Below are 17596 nucleotides of genomic sequence, written 5' to 3' on the forward strand. Positions count from 1 at the left end.
AACTTGCCATGGCAAGGGTGTTCCCCAAGAGCGTGAAATCATGCCATTTCACCAGGCAGCAAACTGAGGCTCAGGAGGTTTCTCATAGAATCCACACTTAGCAGGTCCCACTTTCAAGACTCTGCTCACTTTCTGGAAGGCTTCCTTACAGACATCCATTCAGCAAACATTTGTTAAGCATCTTCTATGTGCCACGCACTGCTGTTAGGGACTTTACTTATACGGCTTCTTTTAATTCTCCCAACAACATTAAAAGAGATACTATTAGTATCCCACTGTACAGATGAGGAAACTAAGACACTGAGAGATCAAAGGAACGTACCCAAGACCACATAATCAGTAAGTGAGGGCACTGGGATGCAGACTTGGGCAGTCTGACCTAGAGTCACTGTCTTAACCATTCTGTGATGTATGACCACAGTGTAACCACTGCGGTAATGAAGAGGGGACTTTCACCTCCCTCAGAAACAACCTGGCCACCAATTTCCATTTTCAACTGGCCAAGAACACACGTGGGCACACACCCATATGTGCATATACACAACACACACACTCCTCCTAGGAGCGGTGTCTGTTGGATTCTGGGCATTCCAGACACTACTTAGCTTTTGGGAGCAGGGACATTGCTCCGGGGCCCTGGGTGTTTCCTGAGACAACCTCATTAATCAGGCACTCTCACCCTGGCAGCTTCATGGATTTGGAAGCCAAAATCCATCACGGTACAAAAAGACTCTATATTGTGCCTGCAAATGGATTTAGGAAGCCGAGAGAATCCCTGACAGGGAGGAATTTAGGAATTGATTCATGGGAGAAGGTAAGTAAATTCTTAAGGCTAAGTACGATGTAGCCCTCTGTGATGATAGCGCCAGCAATAGTAATAGCCGTAATCGGCTTCATTGTCAACTACAGGCCAGGCTCTGTGCCAGGTTCATTCTAGATACTGTATTTATATTATACAGATATTACATTTAACCCTCATAGCTCCCTCGGGGTGTTATTATTATTATTTCCATTTTCCAGATAAGGAAATTAGGACTCTGAGAAGTTCACTACGTTCCCCAAAGTGATATGATGTGCAAATGCTGGAGCTGAGGCTAGAACCCAGTTTTGCCTAACCTTAGAGCTGGGGGATGCACCTGCCAGTCTACTGCAGAAACACCATGGAAGACAAGTTGAACCACAGACTATGGTTTTTCAGGCCGGGTACCCTTCCCACCCCTTCCTCCAGCCCAACCCCATTCCAAACACACATTCCCACTCTCCTCTCCTGACTGGAAATCCATTCCACTGCCTCCTCCTGAGGCAGCCCCTTCCCCAAGCCCCCTTTGCTCCCTCCAGGAGCATCAAGCACCAGGACAACAGCCTTCCTGCACTCCGGGGCTTCAGATCTTGCTGGAGCCAAGGACACAAGCTTCCCAGCAACTACAAATGGGTAGATTTAATTGATGAATTGACTGGGATTGTCCAGCCACCTGTCAGGGCTGATAAAAAGGCAGATTTATAGCAAAAGGCAAGGAGCCTCATATTTCTCCACCCTGGGATGTGAGCTTCTGTCTTCTGAGTCTGGGGGAGCAAGGGAGGATTAGACACACCATTCATTCTGCGTACAGCTCTGACAGTGCATTGCCATTATGAAACATCACCCTCAGATGTAAAACAATAGCATTTTGCACTTACATTGGGTTCATATTTTACCATCACAAGGCACCTGTCAGCTCAGAATGCAGAAACCCTTAAATAAACATTAATTTAGCCTCACCCTACCTGCCAAGAGAAGGGAGCGAGCAAATACATAAAGAGGAAACTGAGGCACTGGCCAGCAAATATCTCAAATCTCTGCTATGTACCACGCTGAAGGCTGGGCAAAAGGGCAGCAGGTGAGTAGCCATAGAAGTAATGGGTGTGCTGAGAACTCCTGGGACAGAAGGGGGAGTGGTAGAGCCTGATGTCCTCACTCTGGCCTCATAGCGTCTGGTATGGTCTCTACAGAAGGTGCTTTCCCAACCTTCTCAGATTTATTTGAATCTTCAGAGCAGTGACAAAGCCCAAGCAAGCTCCCAGAGGAGCTCCCCCTCTCCCCTCCCCTCCCCTCCCTTCCCTTCCCTTTTCTTTCCCTTCCCCTCCCCAACTTCCTCCCCCTTCCCCTCCCCTCCCCTGCTGAAATCTGATGGTCCATGGGTTCACCCCTTACCTGCTGTGTGACCTCAGGCAAGCCACTTAGCCCTTCTGAGCCTCCTTTATAAAAGGGTAGGATGTAATTGGACCATCTTAGCTACCTCCCAGGGCTGCCAAGAGGGTGGAATGGAATGGGGCAGTTCTTGATTCCCCATGAGGATATACTAATATGAGAGATGGGGATTGTTCACTCTCCCCCTGGAGTCAAGGGTGCCTAAGGTGACTGCAGGGATGACAGGGCACAGCTCCACCCTGCAGCTGTGCAGAATTCCAAGCCCTCTCCAAACCCGACTTCCTCTTGGCTGACTGCTGCACCCTTCAGTGTCCTCCTTCCCCAGTCATTTCTCATCCAGGGACCAGAGAAGACGTTCATCGCCTCAGCAGATATTTACCAAGCACCAGCCACGCGCTGCACCGCAATATCCCAGGTATGGTGGGAGGCGTCAAAGACAAGGAGAATGGCTCCACCTTCTAGGAGCTTGTAAAGGAGATGGAGAACAGGAAAGGGGGGTTAAACAATAGCACCAGGCCGTGTGTGAGGTGGGCCAAAAGCCAAGAGCCATGGGGAGGGAAGGGGAAAGCTATTCAGCAGCCAGAGAAAAAGCACTGGGAAGCGGTAGGAGCTGAGCTGAACTGGAAGACCGGGATAGGTGAGATGACAAGAGGCACTCCCAGAAAAGACAGCCCAATAACTGTGGGTGAGGCATGCATGTTGGGGGACCCTGTGGGAACCTTGCAGGCTGGAGCACTGGGTGGGCTCAGGGAGAACAGGCAAAACCAGCTGGATGGAGGAGTTTGGCCCTCAGAGGTCAAACACAGTGGGTGATCGAAGACAGTGGGGATATGGGGAGGTTTGCAAGCTTGGGGAAGCCAGATTTGAGGTGTCTAGCAGTCCCTGAGAGTGGCACCTGAGGTTATCCAAGTCCTTGTAGTCCTTATGTCTAACTTCAGTGGCATTGTGTCTGGACATCCATTTCCCTAAAGACTTATGGGCCTAATGCTGCAGAGTCCTCAAAAGAAAGGAGACTAACATGTATGGAGCACCTTCTCTGTGCCAGGCACTAGCCTGGGGCATGTCATCCTCACACAAAGGTATGAGGTGGAGGGCCCGTTAGTCTCATTTTATGGGTGAGGAAAAGGAGGCTGAAGGAGTTGATATCTTCTCCAAGATCCTACAACCAGGAAGAGACGGAGTCAAAATTCAGCTCCAAACCCGACCTTTTTCCATCACATCATCAAGTTCAAAGCGTGGGCCCTGATGAAGTTTCTCCCTCTGTCTTCCCTCCAGGCTGGTCCCAATTTGGAAAGCAAATCCCCTGACAGAGACTCCTCCTTTCCCCTCCAATCCCAGCCACTCCCCGCAGCTCCTTCTTCCCTCTGCAGATGGAGCCAGGCATGTTTACCGAGAGAACGAAGAGGAGTGGAATACTTCATAAATAAAGAGAGAGACGCTCAGATCAACAGCAAAGCCTCTTCTGGTCAAAGGGGGAAATGGATTTTTAATGGAAAATGGAAGTTATGGGCTTGGTTGTCATGTGACAGACGCCCAGACTTAAACCCATTTAATCTTCTCTGCCGTTTAACATTGCGCGCCACCCCGATGCTGTGTTTCATAAAACAGGCTCCAAATTGCTAGGAGATTAGAAGTGTGGAAATAGCACAGCAATATTTTTAAACCAGAAATCGTCCCCAGGCATTTGAGCTGCCTGCCCCAGGGTCACTGCTGAAACCTAAGTATCCACTGCATTGAGTCACTCCTTCGCCCTCCACCACTTGGGCATCGGGATTAGTTTGGCAAAGGGAACTCGAGCCCCTTGTATGCGACCCCTGGGGGCTCCCACCCCACCTGCCTGTGTGGGCCAGGGGTGTCTGGCTGTAGCTGGAGAAGTGGGCTGACTGAGTTTGCTCTGAGGTGCACATTGAATGACCCCCATGTCATCATCTGTAATCAGCGTAAAGGACAACCCGACGGACTGAAATATTAACGCCTTGCCACCTCCACAGGGAGATGAGTCATTTTGTTCTCTTCCCTTACAATATTTACTCTTCTCATTCACTGGACTTTTCATCCAGGAGTATCTGCCAGCACAGGGCCCCTGCAACACCCCCTCAGAGACAGGCAAGATCCCTCAGAGGCAGCCTCACAAGGGCATGGCAAACATTTGTAGGAGACAGTGGTAGATCTTCAGGGAAGCAGGGAGCAGGGGATGGGAGGAACAGTCAGGGCCCAGGGGGCAGTGGGTATCCTCTCCCCTGAAGGACCATTAGCTCCCTGAGGCAGTGACTGTCTCGGCCACCACTCTGTCTCCTGGGCACGCACTGGGCACTCAGCACAGTGGTGAAAAGCCCACCTTCTGGTGCCAGGCTCCCTGGGTTTGAATCCCTACTCTGTCACTTACAAGCAGTGTTTGTAACCCCAGGCAAGATTGCCTTGCCTTTCTGTGCCTTGGTTTCCCCATCTATACAAAGGAGGTGACAAAATCTACCTCAAGGGTTGTTATGGTTGGATGAGTTAATATATATATGAAAAGCTTGGGACAGTTTCTGGTGTACGTCAGTGCCTGGTATCACCTAAGTATTTGTGGCTGCTGCCGCGAGCATTATCATTATAGCAGGCAAGCAGTAAGTATTTGTGGGAAAAGTGAATCCTTGCGCAACAAATATTTACTGCCCGGCTATGATGATAACCATAATAACTTAACACTGTGGTTCTCAAACATCAATATGCATGAGAATCACCTGGAGAGCTTGTTAAAAATCAGAGCCTTAGATAACAGAGTCACCAAGTCTGTCGTAGGGCCAGAAATTCTGAGACTGGTGTCCTCTGTCCATACTCAGAGTGACAGTCCTTTGGAAAAGTCAATTTGCCATCCTGGATTTCTATATTTCCTTTCCCACAACAGACAGTTGTCATCTGCTTGGCTGACAAGACCTTACCACCACATTAATTAACTTAATTTGGCCATCAAGTTAATAAAACAATAGTGGTAGAATCAATAGCAACAGAGCATTGCAATAGCCACACAGCTTCTGCTAACTCCCGAGCCTTATGCAGAGTTCTTCATGCAGATGTGAGCTGGAGAGGTTTCTCGGATTGATTTGCAAGGTTGATTACTTCACTGTACTTCCACACAAAGATTTTCACGGGAGATGTATTATGTGCCTTCACTCTGCTTGTTCTCATCCCAGAGCTGGGAAAATTGGATACAGAGAGGATGAAGCAGTGGAGTGATCCTCTGAACAGCTCACCCACCAAGTCCATTCAAAACCCTGAGGAGGACCAGCCAGACGGTGTCTTGCTGCTTCACCAAAAACCCTTTATGTTACATTTGCATCTTGGAAATAGTCTGAGCCCCAACCCTGGGAAGGAGAGGGTTGAGTCTCCCAGACAGCACCAGAGCATGTACCAGGCAGGCTGAGTCGGTATGGTCCTTGGACAAGAGGGAACCTGGGCCAAGTCCCATGCTCTCTGCATTTTTCTTTCTTTCTTTCTCTTTCTCTCTTTCTCTTTCTTTCTTTCTCCCTCCCTCCCTCCCTCTCTTTCTGTTCTTTCTTTCTTTCTTTCTTTCTTTTTCTTTCTTTCTTTCTTTCCCTCCCTTCCTTCCTTCCTTCCTTCCTTCCTTCCTTCCTTCCTTCCTTCCTTCCTTCTTTCTTTCTTTCTTTCTTTCCTTCCTTCTTTCTTTCTTTCTTTCTTTCTTCCTCCCTTCCTTCCTTCCTTCCTTCCTTTCTTTCCTTCCTTCTTTCTTTCTTTCTTTCTTCCTTCCCTTCCTTCCCTTCCTTCCCTTCCTTCCTTTTTGAGAGGAGTCTCATTCTGTCACCCAGGCTGGAGTGCAGTGACACCATCTTGGCTCACTGCAGCCTCCACCTCCTGGGTTCAAGTGATTCTCCTGCCTCAGCCTCCCAAGTAGCTGAGATTACAGGTGCCTGCCACCACACATGGCTAATTTTTTTGTATTTTTAGTAGAGACGGGGTTTCGCCATGTTGGGCAGGCTGGTCTCAAACTCCTGACCTCAAGTGATCTGCCTGCCTTGGCCTCCCAAAGTGCTGGGATTACAGGCATGAGCCACTGCACCTGTTCCCATCATTTCTTTTTAGCATTTATTTTGTGCCAGGCATGGTGGGAAGCCTTTTTCTTGCATTATTGCACATTTAATTCTTAACAACAGCCCTTGGATGTAGCTACTGCTCAAGACCCCATTTTACAGATAGGAAGACATGATCTTAGGTCAGATAATTTCCTGGTGTTCCACAGCTCATAGTGGCAGAGCTGCATTTCACATCTTTCTGCCCGGATGTGCTGCTCAGCAGGCAGGACAGGATAGACTCAGACCGTCCCCCCCATGGTGTGAGCACACTGTAGGGGGATTTTCCTGACAAAAGAGAGCAATTGGGGTATGACAATTCTGAATTATTTGGAACTCTCCCTGTCATTAGACATTCCATCCCTGCTCCAACTAAACGCCAGCAGCTTCCCACCCTAGTCATTGAGATGGCCCAAGAGTACCCCCCATTTCCAATCCCCGTGCAAGGCAGAGCTCAAGTATCCTCCCTGTGTCCATCAGAAACATGGTGGTTTTGGTGTTTGTTTTTAAGATTCTTAGCACAAACGTGGTTTCTGTGACCAGCAACAGAAACCTGCGAGGTCCAGTGAAGACGCAGCTATCCCTCAACCTCCAAGGCCCTGCACCATCCGCTCCGGGAGAAGTTATGAGCAACAGCTGACTGTTGGACAGACTCTTTAATCTTCCAGCCCTTTCTAGACAGGGCCTGTCAAAGGAAGGTCCCTTATGGCCAAAAGTTCTTTCCAGGGAGTCGGCTCAGACAGCACAGTTGTCCCCGGAGAATCCTAGATTTAGATTGTTAATGCTTGAGGGACTTAAGAGATTATTTTGTCCAATCTCCTCCATTCAAGAGGCCTAGAGAGGTGGAGTCATTTACCCCAGGGACACAGCTCACCAGCATCCCGGCTGGGGCTACATCGCTGTCTCCACTGTTCTCTCAATTCTGGCCAGAAAACTGCTGTCAGAAAACTGACCATTGTAGAACTCGGGAGCACCCCGAAGCACCGAAACAATGTCATGCGAGGGTGCATCAGAACAACTAGGGATGCTGCGTGTCCACAGGAGGGGCCTCAGGGTAGGACATCTGCCTACCATAGTTGCAGGGCTGCCAAGCGGAAGGGGGCTTTGCCTTGCTCTGTGTGGTGACATCAGGACCAGTGTAGAAGTTCCAAGACCACCACAGGGTTTGACCTGTTCTAAGGATGAGCTCAGTAATAGTCAGAGCTGTGTGGCAGGGAATGGGCTGCCTTGCAAGGAAGGAGTCCCTGCTGCTGGAAGTGCTAGTGCAGGGAGAAAAAGACGCTAGGTGGGAAAGCTGCGGAGGGAATCAGCCTCTGATTAGGGGACAGATTCCACATCCTTAAAGATGCCTTCCAACCCTGCAAGACTTTTACCCATGGTGATCACCTGAATCTCCCTCTCCCACCCCCAAAGCAGGGGTCCGATCCTCTCCCATACCCCACGGCTGCTGGAGGGCCCCCCTAGAAGCAAGGTGTCCACCAGCCTTGACTCAGCAGAGTTCTCAGGGATTCCAGTGAGTACAGTGACCTTAAATGAGGTCACACAAGATGGGACTGTGCCTACTGCTCTTCCCACAAAAGACTGAATTCCCTGCAGGGAGAATGTCCCTTTGGGGGATTTGGTCCAGGGGACTATGGACCACGCTTGCCTCTAAGAACCTTGGAGGGGAATGAGAGGAGGGAGCAGAGGTAGGCTTCCTCCCACTCCTGCCACCGCTGGGGCCACAGGGGATCTGCCAAGTTTGCTCCAGGAAGACTGTTGCCAGCCTGACTGTGCCTCATCAGCTGTTCCCCATGATGCTGAAAAGCAAAGCTAGGAAAATTCTCCATATGTTGGGGCCCATGGAGGGAGAGACAACCACAAACAGCTGCGAGACCTTCATCGTTCCTGTATGATGAAATGACAGTAATTATGCCTCGCACTTCAGCAGAGCATTTATAAGGCTAAAACGGGTTGCTGCGGTTTTTACATGTGTGTGTTTATATGTCGCCTCATTTCATACACAGAGCACTGTCACATGATACACATTCTTACGCCCCTCACTTTTATGTATGCACATACAGAGTAACAGCCGCTCTGTAGGATAGCCAGGACAGGGTAATTTTGTCCCTTTTACAGATTGCGAAATAAAGCCACATGAACCATTAGGCAACTTGCCCAGGTAAGACAGGCGGAGCTTTGGTTTCTAGGTCCATGGACAATGCCCTTTTCAGGACACACACACATACTCTCATCTCTTTAGAATCAGTTTAATGGATATGCAACTAACTAGTATTTGAATAATTGTTGTTAATGAAGATGGTGACCTTGGAAACTGTCAGTGCAAGCATCCTGTAGAGCCAGGGCTCGTGGAGTCGTGCTGGGCAGCTGAGTGCACCAGGGGAGTAGCAGCTGGAGTGGCCTGGGTGGTCCCCAAGGCTAATGCCGTTCATGCTAAAGCAGCACCGGACAAACATCTGTTTAACAAGGCACGCAGGCTGTCGAGCCCACAGCCTCCCCAAAATGTAGAAGCCCATAGGCCACGGCCTGCCATAGGCAGCATTTGACCTCTGGGTCACATGCTGCTTCCCCGTGACAGACTGGGTCATGGAGGGGGGAGCAGTCCCAAGGTCACAGGCTGCAAGAGTGTTCTCTATATGCAAAACGGCCTGAAAAAACAGAGGTTCGTCTCAGCAGGGAGGGACACAGAAATACCCAGTGACAGTTATGACGGCTGGCTTTGTGAGGAGAGCTTCCGCAAAGCTTCCTGGCATGAACTCCAGAATAGTTCTTACTCTGGCCAACATGGTAGGGATTTAACAACCAATCCCAGCCTTCCTTTGGCAGATATGAGACCAGCCTTTGCCTCACCTCCAATCCAAGTCTGGTGCCAGCCTCTGACCTCTTCATTTCCACTGATGACCAGGAGAAGGGAGTGTGCTGGGCACCCCAGGGACACCCAGGTGCCCACATGGCCTCGGCTATCTTACTGAAGGAGTCCTGCATGCCACCCAGCACGGTGATGCATGGAAGGAGTTGACGCCCCGTCCTGGCCGCTAGTCAGTCTTTCTTATTGTTATAAAGTCTAAGCCCGTTGGCTTGGCCAAAAATGTGGCTGATTAATTCAACTGCTTAGGGAAGAATCTGATGATGCATCCTGGAGAAGGGGCAGGGAGAAGAAGTAGAGGCAGTGCAGAGAAAAAGCAGAGGTCTAATGTTTATTGAGCACCAGCTATGTTCTGGCTACTCGATATGCATTATCTTCCTTAGTCCCATTTCATAGCTGGAGAAAGTGAGCCTCAGAGAGGCCCAAAGTCACATGGCCAGTAAGTGCAGAGCCAGGATGTGAATGAAAGATTTGTCTTGACTCCAAATTTCTACCACACTAGTGGGTTGCACCCTTTTTTATTTTTAATTCTACTCCAATATATGAAATTAGATAATGAATAAAAGCTCTAGTTGAAAGAATGGCAGTGGGCAGGGAGCAAGTGGTGCTTGAAGCTCTGCCCTCTGGCCCTCCTTCTCTCTGCCTCCATCCATCCCCTGAGGCTCCACCTCACCCCTTAGACCTCCACACCACATCCTTGGGAAACCTCTGTGGGCTCCGGTGGACCAGGCCCCTCCTAGATCAGTAGATGTGCAGAAAAATATCTGGGAAGGCCCATGGTAGTATCTTCTCAGGGCCCTAGAAATGCAGACAAAACTATTCCCAAGTCCACACTCCCACTGCAGCATCCTAACTGGCTCCCTGGGAGGGGCACTCAGCTCTGCAAAGTGCTCACTCCTCAAGCATCACTCCAGGCTCTTGACACACCCGTCCTCAGTGACTGCACTGCCTGTCCTCCCTCTGCCCCGCCAGAACCAACCCACATACCTGAAGCTGCCCTAAGGGAGGTGGAATGAGAAGCCAGTGCTATTCCTCTCATCTCTCTGAAGCCACAACCACCTCCCAGGCTGGGTGTCGACACACCAGGAGGGTGAAAGAACATTCTGCCTCACTTCATACCCCCACCCCATCAGGCACCGCCTCACTACCTGCTGATGACAGCCCTAGGCACCCAGCTTCCTGCATTCCAGCTTCCTGCATCCACCAAGAAGCTAATGTGGGCCCTGAATTTCTATAGCTAGTTCACCCCTCTCTTCACCCTCTTCTTCCTACGGCATAAGAGGAGCAACCCACACCCCAAGTTTGGTCTACCTTAGGCTGTCTCGGTCCATTGCTACCCATCCTACCCCAATATCCCCAGGGCCACTGTCTGCTCTTGGATATGGGCGGTAGGAGCTCTGAGGCTGCCTTGCCAGATGGTGAAGCCAGTGCTGAGCCCCTGTAGGCCAAACTCTAGGAGACAGAAGCATTACCAACACCAGTTCTTCTCCCAGCTCCTGCCCCACCCTCTTCCACGCAAAGGGGAAGCCACTACCTGGCTGCTACGGAGGCTGAAATGCTGCTCACAGAGGGCACAGCTTTTGGCCTGGCTAGGTAAGCATGCAAATACATATGCAGATTATATGGAAATCTGGGGCGTGCCCTTGGGTTCCTGGCACCCTGCCATCGCTGCTGCCTGTAGCTCACCCTATTCAGGCACCTGAGTATCTGCTAGAATCGATGGGGCTGGGAGCCGAGAAAGCACTTCAGGAACTGGGGGATCTTCTCTTGACTACTTCTAAGGTCTCCCAGAAAACACCTCCTCCAAGATCATGGAAGAAGGAAAAACCTCCCAGCCTGGGCCTCGTATCTCTGCAGAAAAGCTCTCTGAGCATCTGCCCTCCCCTTTCTTCATCTACCATTAAATCATCCTTCACCAGCCAGAGCAGGGTACCAAGCAAGTCGCAAGGATGGAATTCTAAGGCACAGAGAAGGTCAGGAAGGCTTGAGGTCTGCACCCCTCCATCATAGGCTAACAGCCCATGGGATGCTCTGAGCAGACCTTGGTCCTGTGTCTAGGGGCTCCCAGCCAGCCTGTTTGGGGCCTGCTCCCTGGGCCAAACCCCTATCTGCTTGCCCACCTCCTCTCTGATCCTTATCCTAAGAAAACTAAGCCTCTCCGGCCAGTATCCTGGGATCTGGTCAACTTAAGCACTGCCTTTGGGCCCACTGCTTACTTGCTTTTTGTTTCTAATTGAGCTCCCCATTCTACTGCAGAAATATATTAAAGACAGCTGCCTTTGATGCCCAGAAAAATGAAGCATCGGAAAGCCTTGCCGGGCATCGTGGCAATGCCAATCTCCTTCATGTTATTCTAGCAACCAGGGCCTCTCTGCCACTCACCCCCTCCTCCGTATTCACTGGCCCTTCGCCTGCCTCCCCTAAGTTGTGTTTGCCATTTCAAGATTTTAAATACACATTTCCCCCTCACCCTCCCTCTTTTAAATTAGACACTGAACAGAATGTGGGAGATTTTCTTAATGGCCTGACGAAGGCTTTTAATTTGGTCTTCTCAAGAGAGAAGAACCATGAGTCCCCATTGGAGAAGTTGGGGTGGGAAATGAAAAAATCAATGCAATCCATTATTTTGGCTTTTAGAAAACAGGAATTTTAGTGCCGGGGAAGCTTGTTCTTTTACACAGTAAAAATGCAAATGCAGGCAACACAGATGCTGGCACGCTGGATGGAACAACGGAGAGCCTCACCGGGGTTCATCCGGCTGCCTAAACCTGCATTTGTTTTGGCAATAATAAGGCAGTTATTGGAGACTCGATAACTGATGATTAAAACACCTTCCCAGTTTAGTTCTGGGGCATCAGTCTGAGCTCAGGCTTCATAAAAAAAAATAAAGGTATTTTGAGAGGAATGGAAATAACAGAAGCTTAAAACACATTCAATAACTGCTTAATTCCATCCAGAGGATGCTCCATCTCATCCTGTTTTCTTCTCACTCTGTCCCTGCCTCCTCCCGCTCCTCACAGATGGACGTACAAATTATTGCAAGAGGATATTGTTTTCTGTAACAGGCTCGAACATCCACATTTACATTTTCCTTGGTGCCGCGGGGGTGACTGGCAACGGGAGAGAAAATACACCAAACCCCATCCTTCTTTCTGTCTCCGCATCACGTCTTCCCCAAGCCGCCTCTGCCACCCCCTACCATGCCACCCCAAGCAGAACAGGCCCTGGGGACCAGCCTGGCACCTAAGACCCAATTAAAGCACTAAGGAAAAGAAAGGCCTGTCTGGCGAGGCGCCCTGGCGCCCAACAGACGCTGGAGCCTCTGAATCGCAGGGGCACCAGGCTCTGCAGACCCAAAGGCCACCAAGGGACCGCCACACCTGGCACCTCCAGCCCGCCCACAGGCCCAAGGCCACTGGCAACTTCCTTCTCCAGTTGGACAGGATTTTGCCCCTTGGCTGTCCTGTTGCCTTCTGGGGCTTTCTCCACCCCCACCCCCATCTGCTCCTGCCCTATCAAATAGCTCGGCTTCATTTATTAATGCCAGGCTCCTGGAGGGGGGAGGGGAGCGTCCTTCAGGTATTTGCTGAGGGGCCTCCTGCACTCCCGGGAAATGGGCTGTCCTGGAAGAGGTCTTCAGGGAGCGTTGTGGGGGCAGGGGGTGGGGGTGGGGGTGCCGGGGGGACTGGGGACAAAGCCGGGCTAGAGTGTGGCAGTGGCTCCTGCCTGTGCTTTCTCGCCTGACAAATTGGGAAAGGGGATGGGGGTTGGAGAGAGAGCTATCAAGAGAGAAAGCCGCTCCTCACCTTATGTATTTTTAATATTAATGTAATTAAAGCTGCGAGCCGAGCCAGCCTGCGGGGGCGGAGGGAGGCAGAAAGAACCTGGGGAGAGGGAGACTGGGGTTCAGGGGTGGGGCTTGAACAGGAGGCAGGCTCTGCTCTGCTAAGGTGGGATGAAGGAGTGCGACGCGGGGGGCAAGGGGTTAAACAGCAGAGACCAGCCTTGGTGTGTTATGGGGGGGGGATCCCACTGAGCCTGAGAAACTCAGCTACTTTGTCCACGATTTTTGAGGCCACCCCTTCCTTGTCCCAGTAAACGCCAGGAGTATCTTACCCTTGAGTCTGGTTTTGACCTGGCGTTATCTACAACTAAGGGTTATCCTCCTTTCCCCAACCTAAGGTGTATCGCAGTGGGCTCTCGCAGGTTGCAGACTCCAGACCCCTGGAGCACCGGCAGCGCAGGGCTGGACCCCTCCCCGGGCGCCAACACTCCGCTGGGGCGTCCTTCCTCATCGCCTGGGGGTCAAGAGTTGCCACCTGGCCAGGGCAACAGCGGGGCAAAGGGAGAGAGAAGCCGCCCGGGGCGCGAAGGAGAAAAGTTAGAGGGCTGAACAGGTAACGCTGAGCTTGTTGGAGCGTGTGTGCTCCACCGCGCAAGGTCGCGGAGTTCGGCCGTCTCATCTCCCGCCATCTGCTAGCCCGGGGGCACGTCCTCTGAGATAGCCTGGAAGCCCGACTACCTGCGACTGCCTGATCCTGACTCGGTGCCCAGGTGGCTTCGGTCGGAAATGTCTGCCCTCTTCCAACCTCCCAGTCCCGGCTACCTCGCAGATCAGGTACGCAGCGCCCCAGCCGCAGGTCTGGACACGCCGGACACCTGGACCCACCCCTAGCAACCCCCTCTCTCCGGGAAGAGGGACACGCCCCCCAGCCTGAAGTCTTGTCCCCAGGTCCAACGGGCCAGGAGCGGAAGCTGAGAATATCGCACCTTGGGGCGCGCTGCCCGAGGTGGCCGCGGTGGCGCAGCGAAGCCGAAGCGGTAGCCGGGGCTAGCGCCCGGGCAGAGGGGTAGGAAGGGGTTGGTGCAAGGGTGACCTCTGGGTTTGGAGAACAAACTTGCTATCTGAGGGACCTCCAGCTCTCGGGACCCCCACTGTCCCCACCCTGCCTCCAGCCAATGCTCGGATAAGCGCCATGCGGTGCGCCAACATTCGTGCCAGGGCTGGGGTCAGCAGCGGGCGAGGGGCGCACGGACACAGTAGAGGAGTCAGCCGCCGAGTCCGAGGCCCGAACACGCGAGGACTCCCAGGTCAAGAGTCACGGCCTGAGGACCCCTCGACTCGGAGGGCACTCCGGGGTCCCAGCGCCACCAAGCCGCAGGAAGCGGGCAAGAGGCTGGGGGAGGGGTCCAGGGCAGAACTGCAGCCGGCGGGGAGCAGGGAGATGAGGGGCTCCTTCGCCACCACCCCTACGGGCGCGCCCCAAAACGGCAGACACGGGTGGCTGGCGGAGCGGTCGGGGGCTGACTCTCACTCGGCCCTTGTCAAGGTGCCTGCCCCGCCCAGCTAAGCCCCACTCGGGGCCGTGAACCCAGGTCGGTCTCCCCAGGCACCTGGATCCCGCCGGGCACCCCGCCTCGCCGCCAGCCGCGCCACCCCGGCCCCGCCGCCTCCGCCGCTCCGCCGCCCGCGCAGGTCTCACCTTTGTGTAAAGAGTCCAGGAGCAGGAGGAAAGTTACCAGCCACATGCCATAAAGAGGCCCTATTCTCCGGGGAGGTGGTCCTGTGGCCGGCCGTGCGGCAGCGCCTCTCCCCCGCTCAGCGCGCTCCCAGCCGCCCGCACTCCGCGCCCCGCTTTCTCTGCTCCTCAGCCCAGCGCTCGGCTGCGGCGGCGGCTCCTCCCTCCTCGGCTCCCCGGCTCCTGTCATCTGCGGGGCTGGGCTAGGCGGCCGCTCTCCCCGCCCCCCCGCAGCACCCCGGGTGGTGAGGGCCGCGTGAGCCCTGAGCCCAGACGGACCCCAACCCCACGAACCCAGGGACAGGGGCGGGGGCCCGGGCCAGACGGCACCGACCCGGCTCCGCTGTCTGAGAGGCAAGGGGTCCCTGTCACCCACCGGCTTGGAGCCTGTGGTCGCACACAGGCATGTATCATTCATGTGCCAAGAGCCTGCCATGCTTCGGCCAAGGACGCCCGATTTCTACCGGCCCAGTCACCTGGGACACAAGCTTCCTGCCTCTTTTGGACTCAGCTTACCCCCCTGGGAGCAGCACGGACGCTCTGGGTAGAATCGCAGGCTCTCCAGTGCTATCTGGTGCTACTCCCCACTCTAAAGTTCGTAGCTGCCCTTCCAACCCCTCCTGACTTCCGCAAGCCTGCCCTCCGGAGAGCCACAGCTGACTCCAGCCACCCCGGCACTCTTCGATTTTTCCTCAGCGCTTGGCACATTGTGACTATGTAAACAATTATTTGCAATGAACCGTTTAATGTCTACCTGTGTATCTTCCTCCTTTATCTTCACCTTCCCACCCCTATCGTTTTCTTGCCTGGCAGAAATTGGCTTATTCCTTATACTCATCCTTATGAAGTTGACATAGAATAGGACTGGTGTGACCGCATCTTCTCAGTGACCAAATGAATGTTGAACATCTGCTATGTCAGCCACGGGCTCAGGCACTGGGGGCGCAGGCATGGCTGAGCCAGGTCTGCAGTAAAAGGTCCATACAGTTGGCAAGCCCTCCTTTTGTCTTAATTTCAAAATAAGGGGTCACAGAACCCATGAAGGGATCCAGGTACCTCCGAGAATGGCCTATGAGTCAGGACTGGACCTCCCTTTGTAGAGTCAGGGAAGCTGCTTCGAATATGCCCTGGCAACTTGGCTGTACCTGGACACATTCTAAGGTGTGGCGTATGAGGGCTGGAGGGAGAGAAGGGGGCCACCAGCTAGCTGCATTTGCCAGAGGAAGAAAATTTGCTTCTCCGAAATGTGTGGCCTAAGTTCACGCAGGAGAATTGGGACTCCTCACTCCCAGGTTTTGTCAAAATATCCCTAGAAATTTTAACTAAATTTTGAAAAGTGTGTGTTTTTATATGTTAAAATATACACAACATAAAATTTACCATTTAAACCACTTGAAGTGTATTATTCTGTGGCATTAAATACATTCACGATGTGCAACCATCACCACGTACCATTTCCAAAATTTTTCCTCATCCCAAACAGAACCCTGCACCCATTAAATAATAACTCCTCCTTCCTGGAAACCACCCCAGTTCCTGGCAACCACCATGCCACTTTCCATCTCTATGAAGTTGCTTATTCTAGGTACCTCATAAGTGGAATCACAAAGTATGTATCCTTTCCTTTTATGCTTGGCTTATTTCACTCAGCATAATGTTTTCAAGTTTCATCCTTTAGACAGGTGAGAAAATTGGGGCTTAGCTTGTTCAAGGCCACCAAGTTTGTATCAGAAGCAAGACTAGAACCCAGGTCTCCTGACTCCAGAGCAGAGCTTGCTCTGCAAGCTGCTGCTTCCCACGGCAGCTCAGCTCCGTCATGTGAAATCACCACCCTGAAACAATTTGCAGGAGGGGTTTTGTCAACTGGAAACACAGGCATAGAATAGAGATGGGGGGACAGACTGCAAGGGGTGTTTGAGATGATGCAGACCAATCTTTTGCTTTACAGATGAGGAAACTGAGGCCCAGAGTGGGGAAGCCATAAGCCTGCCCCAGGTCACGCAAGGAGCAACAGAGCCCAAACGCTTCCAGTCTTCTGTCTTAGCTCCCATCTCTCACTGCCTCCAGGCCCCTGGCTCATTCTTCTACCATGCCCCTTCCCTTCTAAAGGGGACGATCATTGAGAGGAATCCAGTTATTTAAAACTAAGCCTATTGACCCAGAGCACCTGGTCAGGCCAGGCCTAAAATATACCGCTGGGGCAGACAGGATGAAAGGGGCTGCTGTCTGCTGGGAGGAGATCTGAGTGGGCCTGGGGGTATCAGCACAGCTGCTCCGTGCCCCACGTGCTGGAAGTTGAGGAGGACCCTCCTTTTTGCATCTACCCCAAGTACCCCCTGCAACCTGAGTGTAGGAGCTTTTATGCTAGTTACACTCGGGGGCCTTTAAAGAACCACAGCCTATGTGTCATCTGATGGGCCAGGTCATTCATTGTGCTGGTGACTGCAGTCTGGCTGTCCCCAGAGAAGACATCTACGTGGAAATAGAGAGATGGTCAGGTGGGGAGACTGCACCTGGGGCCCCTATCTGGCAAAAGGAAGCTTTCTAATGTCATGATTAGGAGCCTGGTTTTGGAAACCGCAAGAGATGAGTTCTCAGCCCAGCTCTGCCGCTTACTAGCTGTGTGCCTTGGGAAATTTATGTGTGTCAAGCTGCAGTTTCCTTACCGGTGGAATGGAGACATTCCCAATCTCTTCCTGGGAAAGTCGTAGTGAGGATTAAATAAGACAAGCCCCATGGCTGGCACCTAGTGAGCGCAGGGGACTATCATGAATGGGAGGGGCTTTGCTCACAAGGACCTTGACCTGTGGGAGCTGGGAGGAGGGGACAGCTCCACTGGGGAAAGTTGGGATGATATTGTGCCTTCCATGATGTGACAAGGCCAGAGCCAAGGAGCTAGGAATCCAGGCAAGAGGCTGCAGAAACACGGAAGGTACACGTTGAGGCTGGGAGA

At 52.4% G+C, this 17596-nt stretch overlaps 1 protein-coding gene across 2 annotated transcripts in view; it reads right to left on the reverse strand.

The window, feature by feature from the left end:
* The window catches only part of DSCAML1 (DS cell adhesion molecule like 1), a 369108-nt gene extending 354274 nt beyond the window's left edge, over positions 1-14834 (reverse strand). The window contains exon 1 of one of the 2 annotated variants that reach the window (XR_005199219.1): positions 14608-14829. Coding sequence is in view for 1 of the 2 variants with exons in the window: in XM_017523379.1 (XP_017378868.1) it covers positions 14608-14833 (226 nt within the window). In the remaining variant the exon portion in view is untranslated. Of the gene's footprint in view, positions 1-14607 lie in introns of both variants that reach the window. The other variant, XM_017523379.1, reaches the window with a different exon arrangement.
* Between the last annotated feature and the right edge of the window lie 2762 nt (positions 14835-17596).

The sequence above is a fragment of the Cebus imitator genome, unplaced genomic scaffold, assembly GCF_001604975.1.
Source record: "Cebus imitator isolate Cc_AM_T3 unplaced genomic scaffold, Cebus_imitator-1.0 Scaffold28, whole genome shotgun sequence".
Lineage (NCBI taxonomy): Eukaryota > Metazoa > Chordata > Mammalia > Primates > Cebidae > Cebus > Cebus imitator.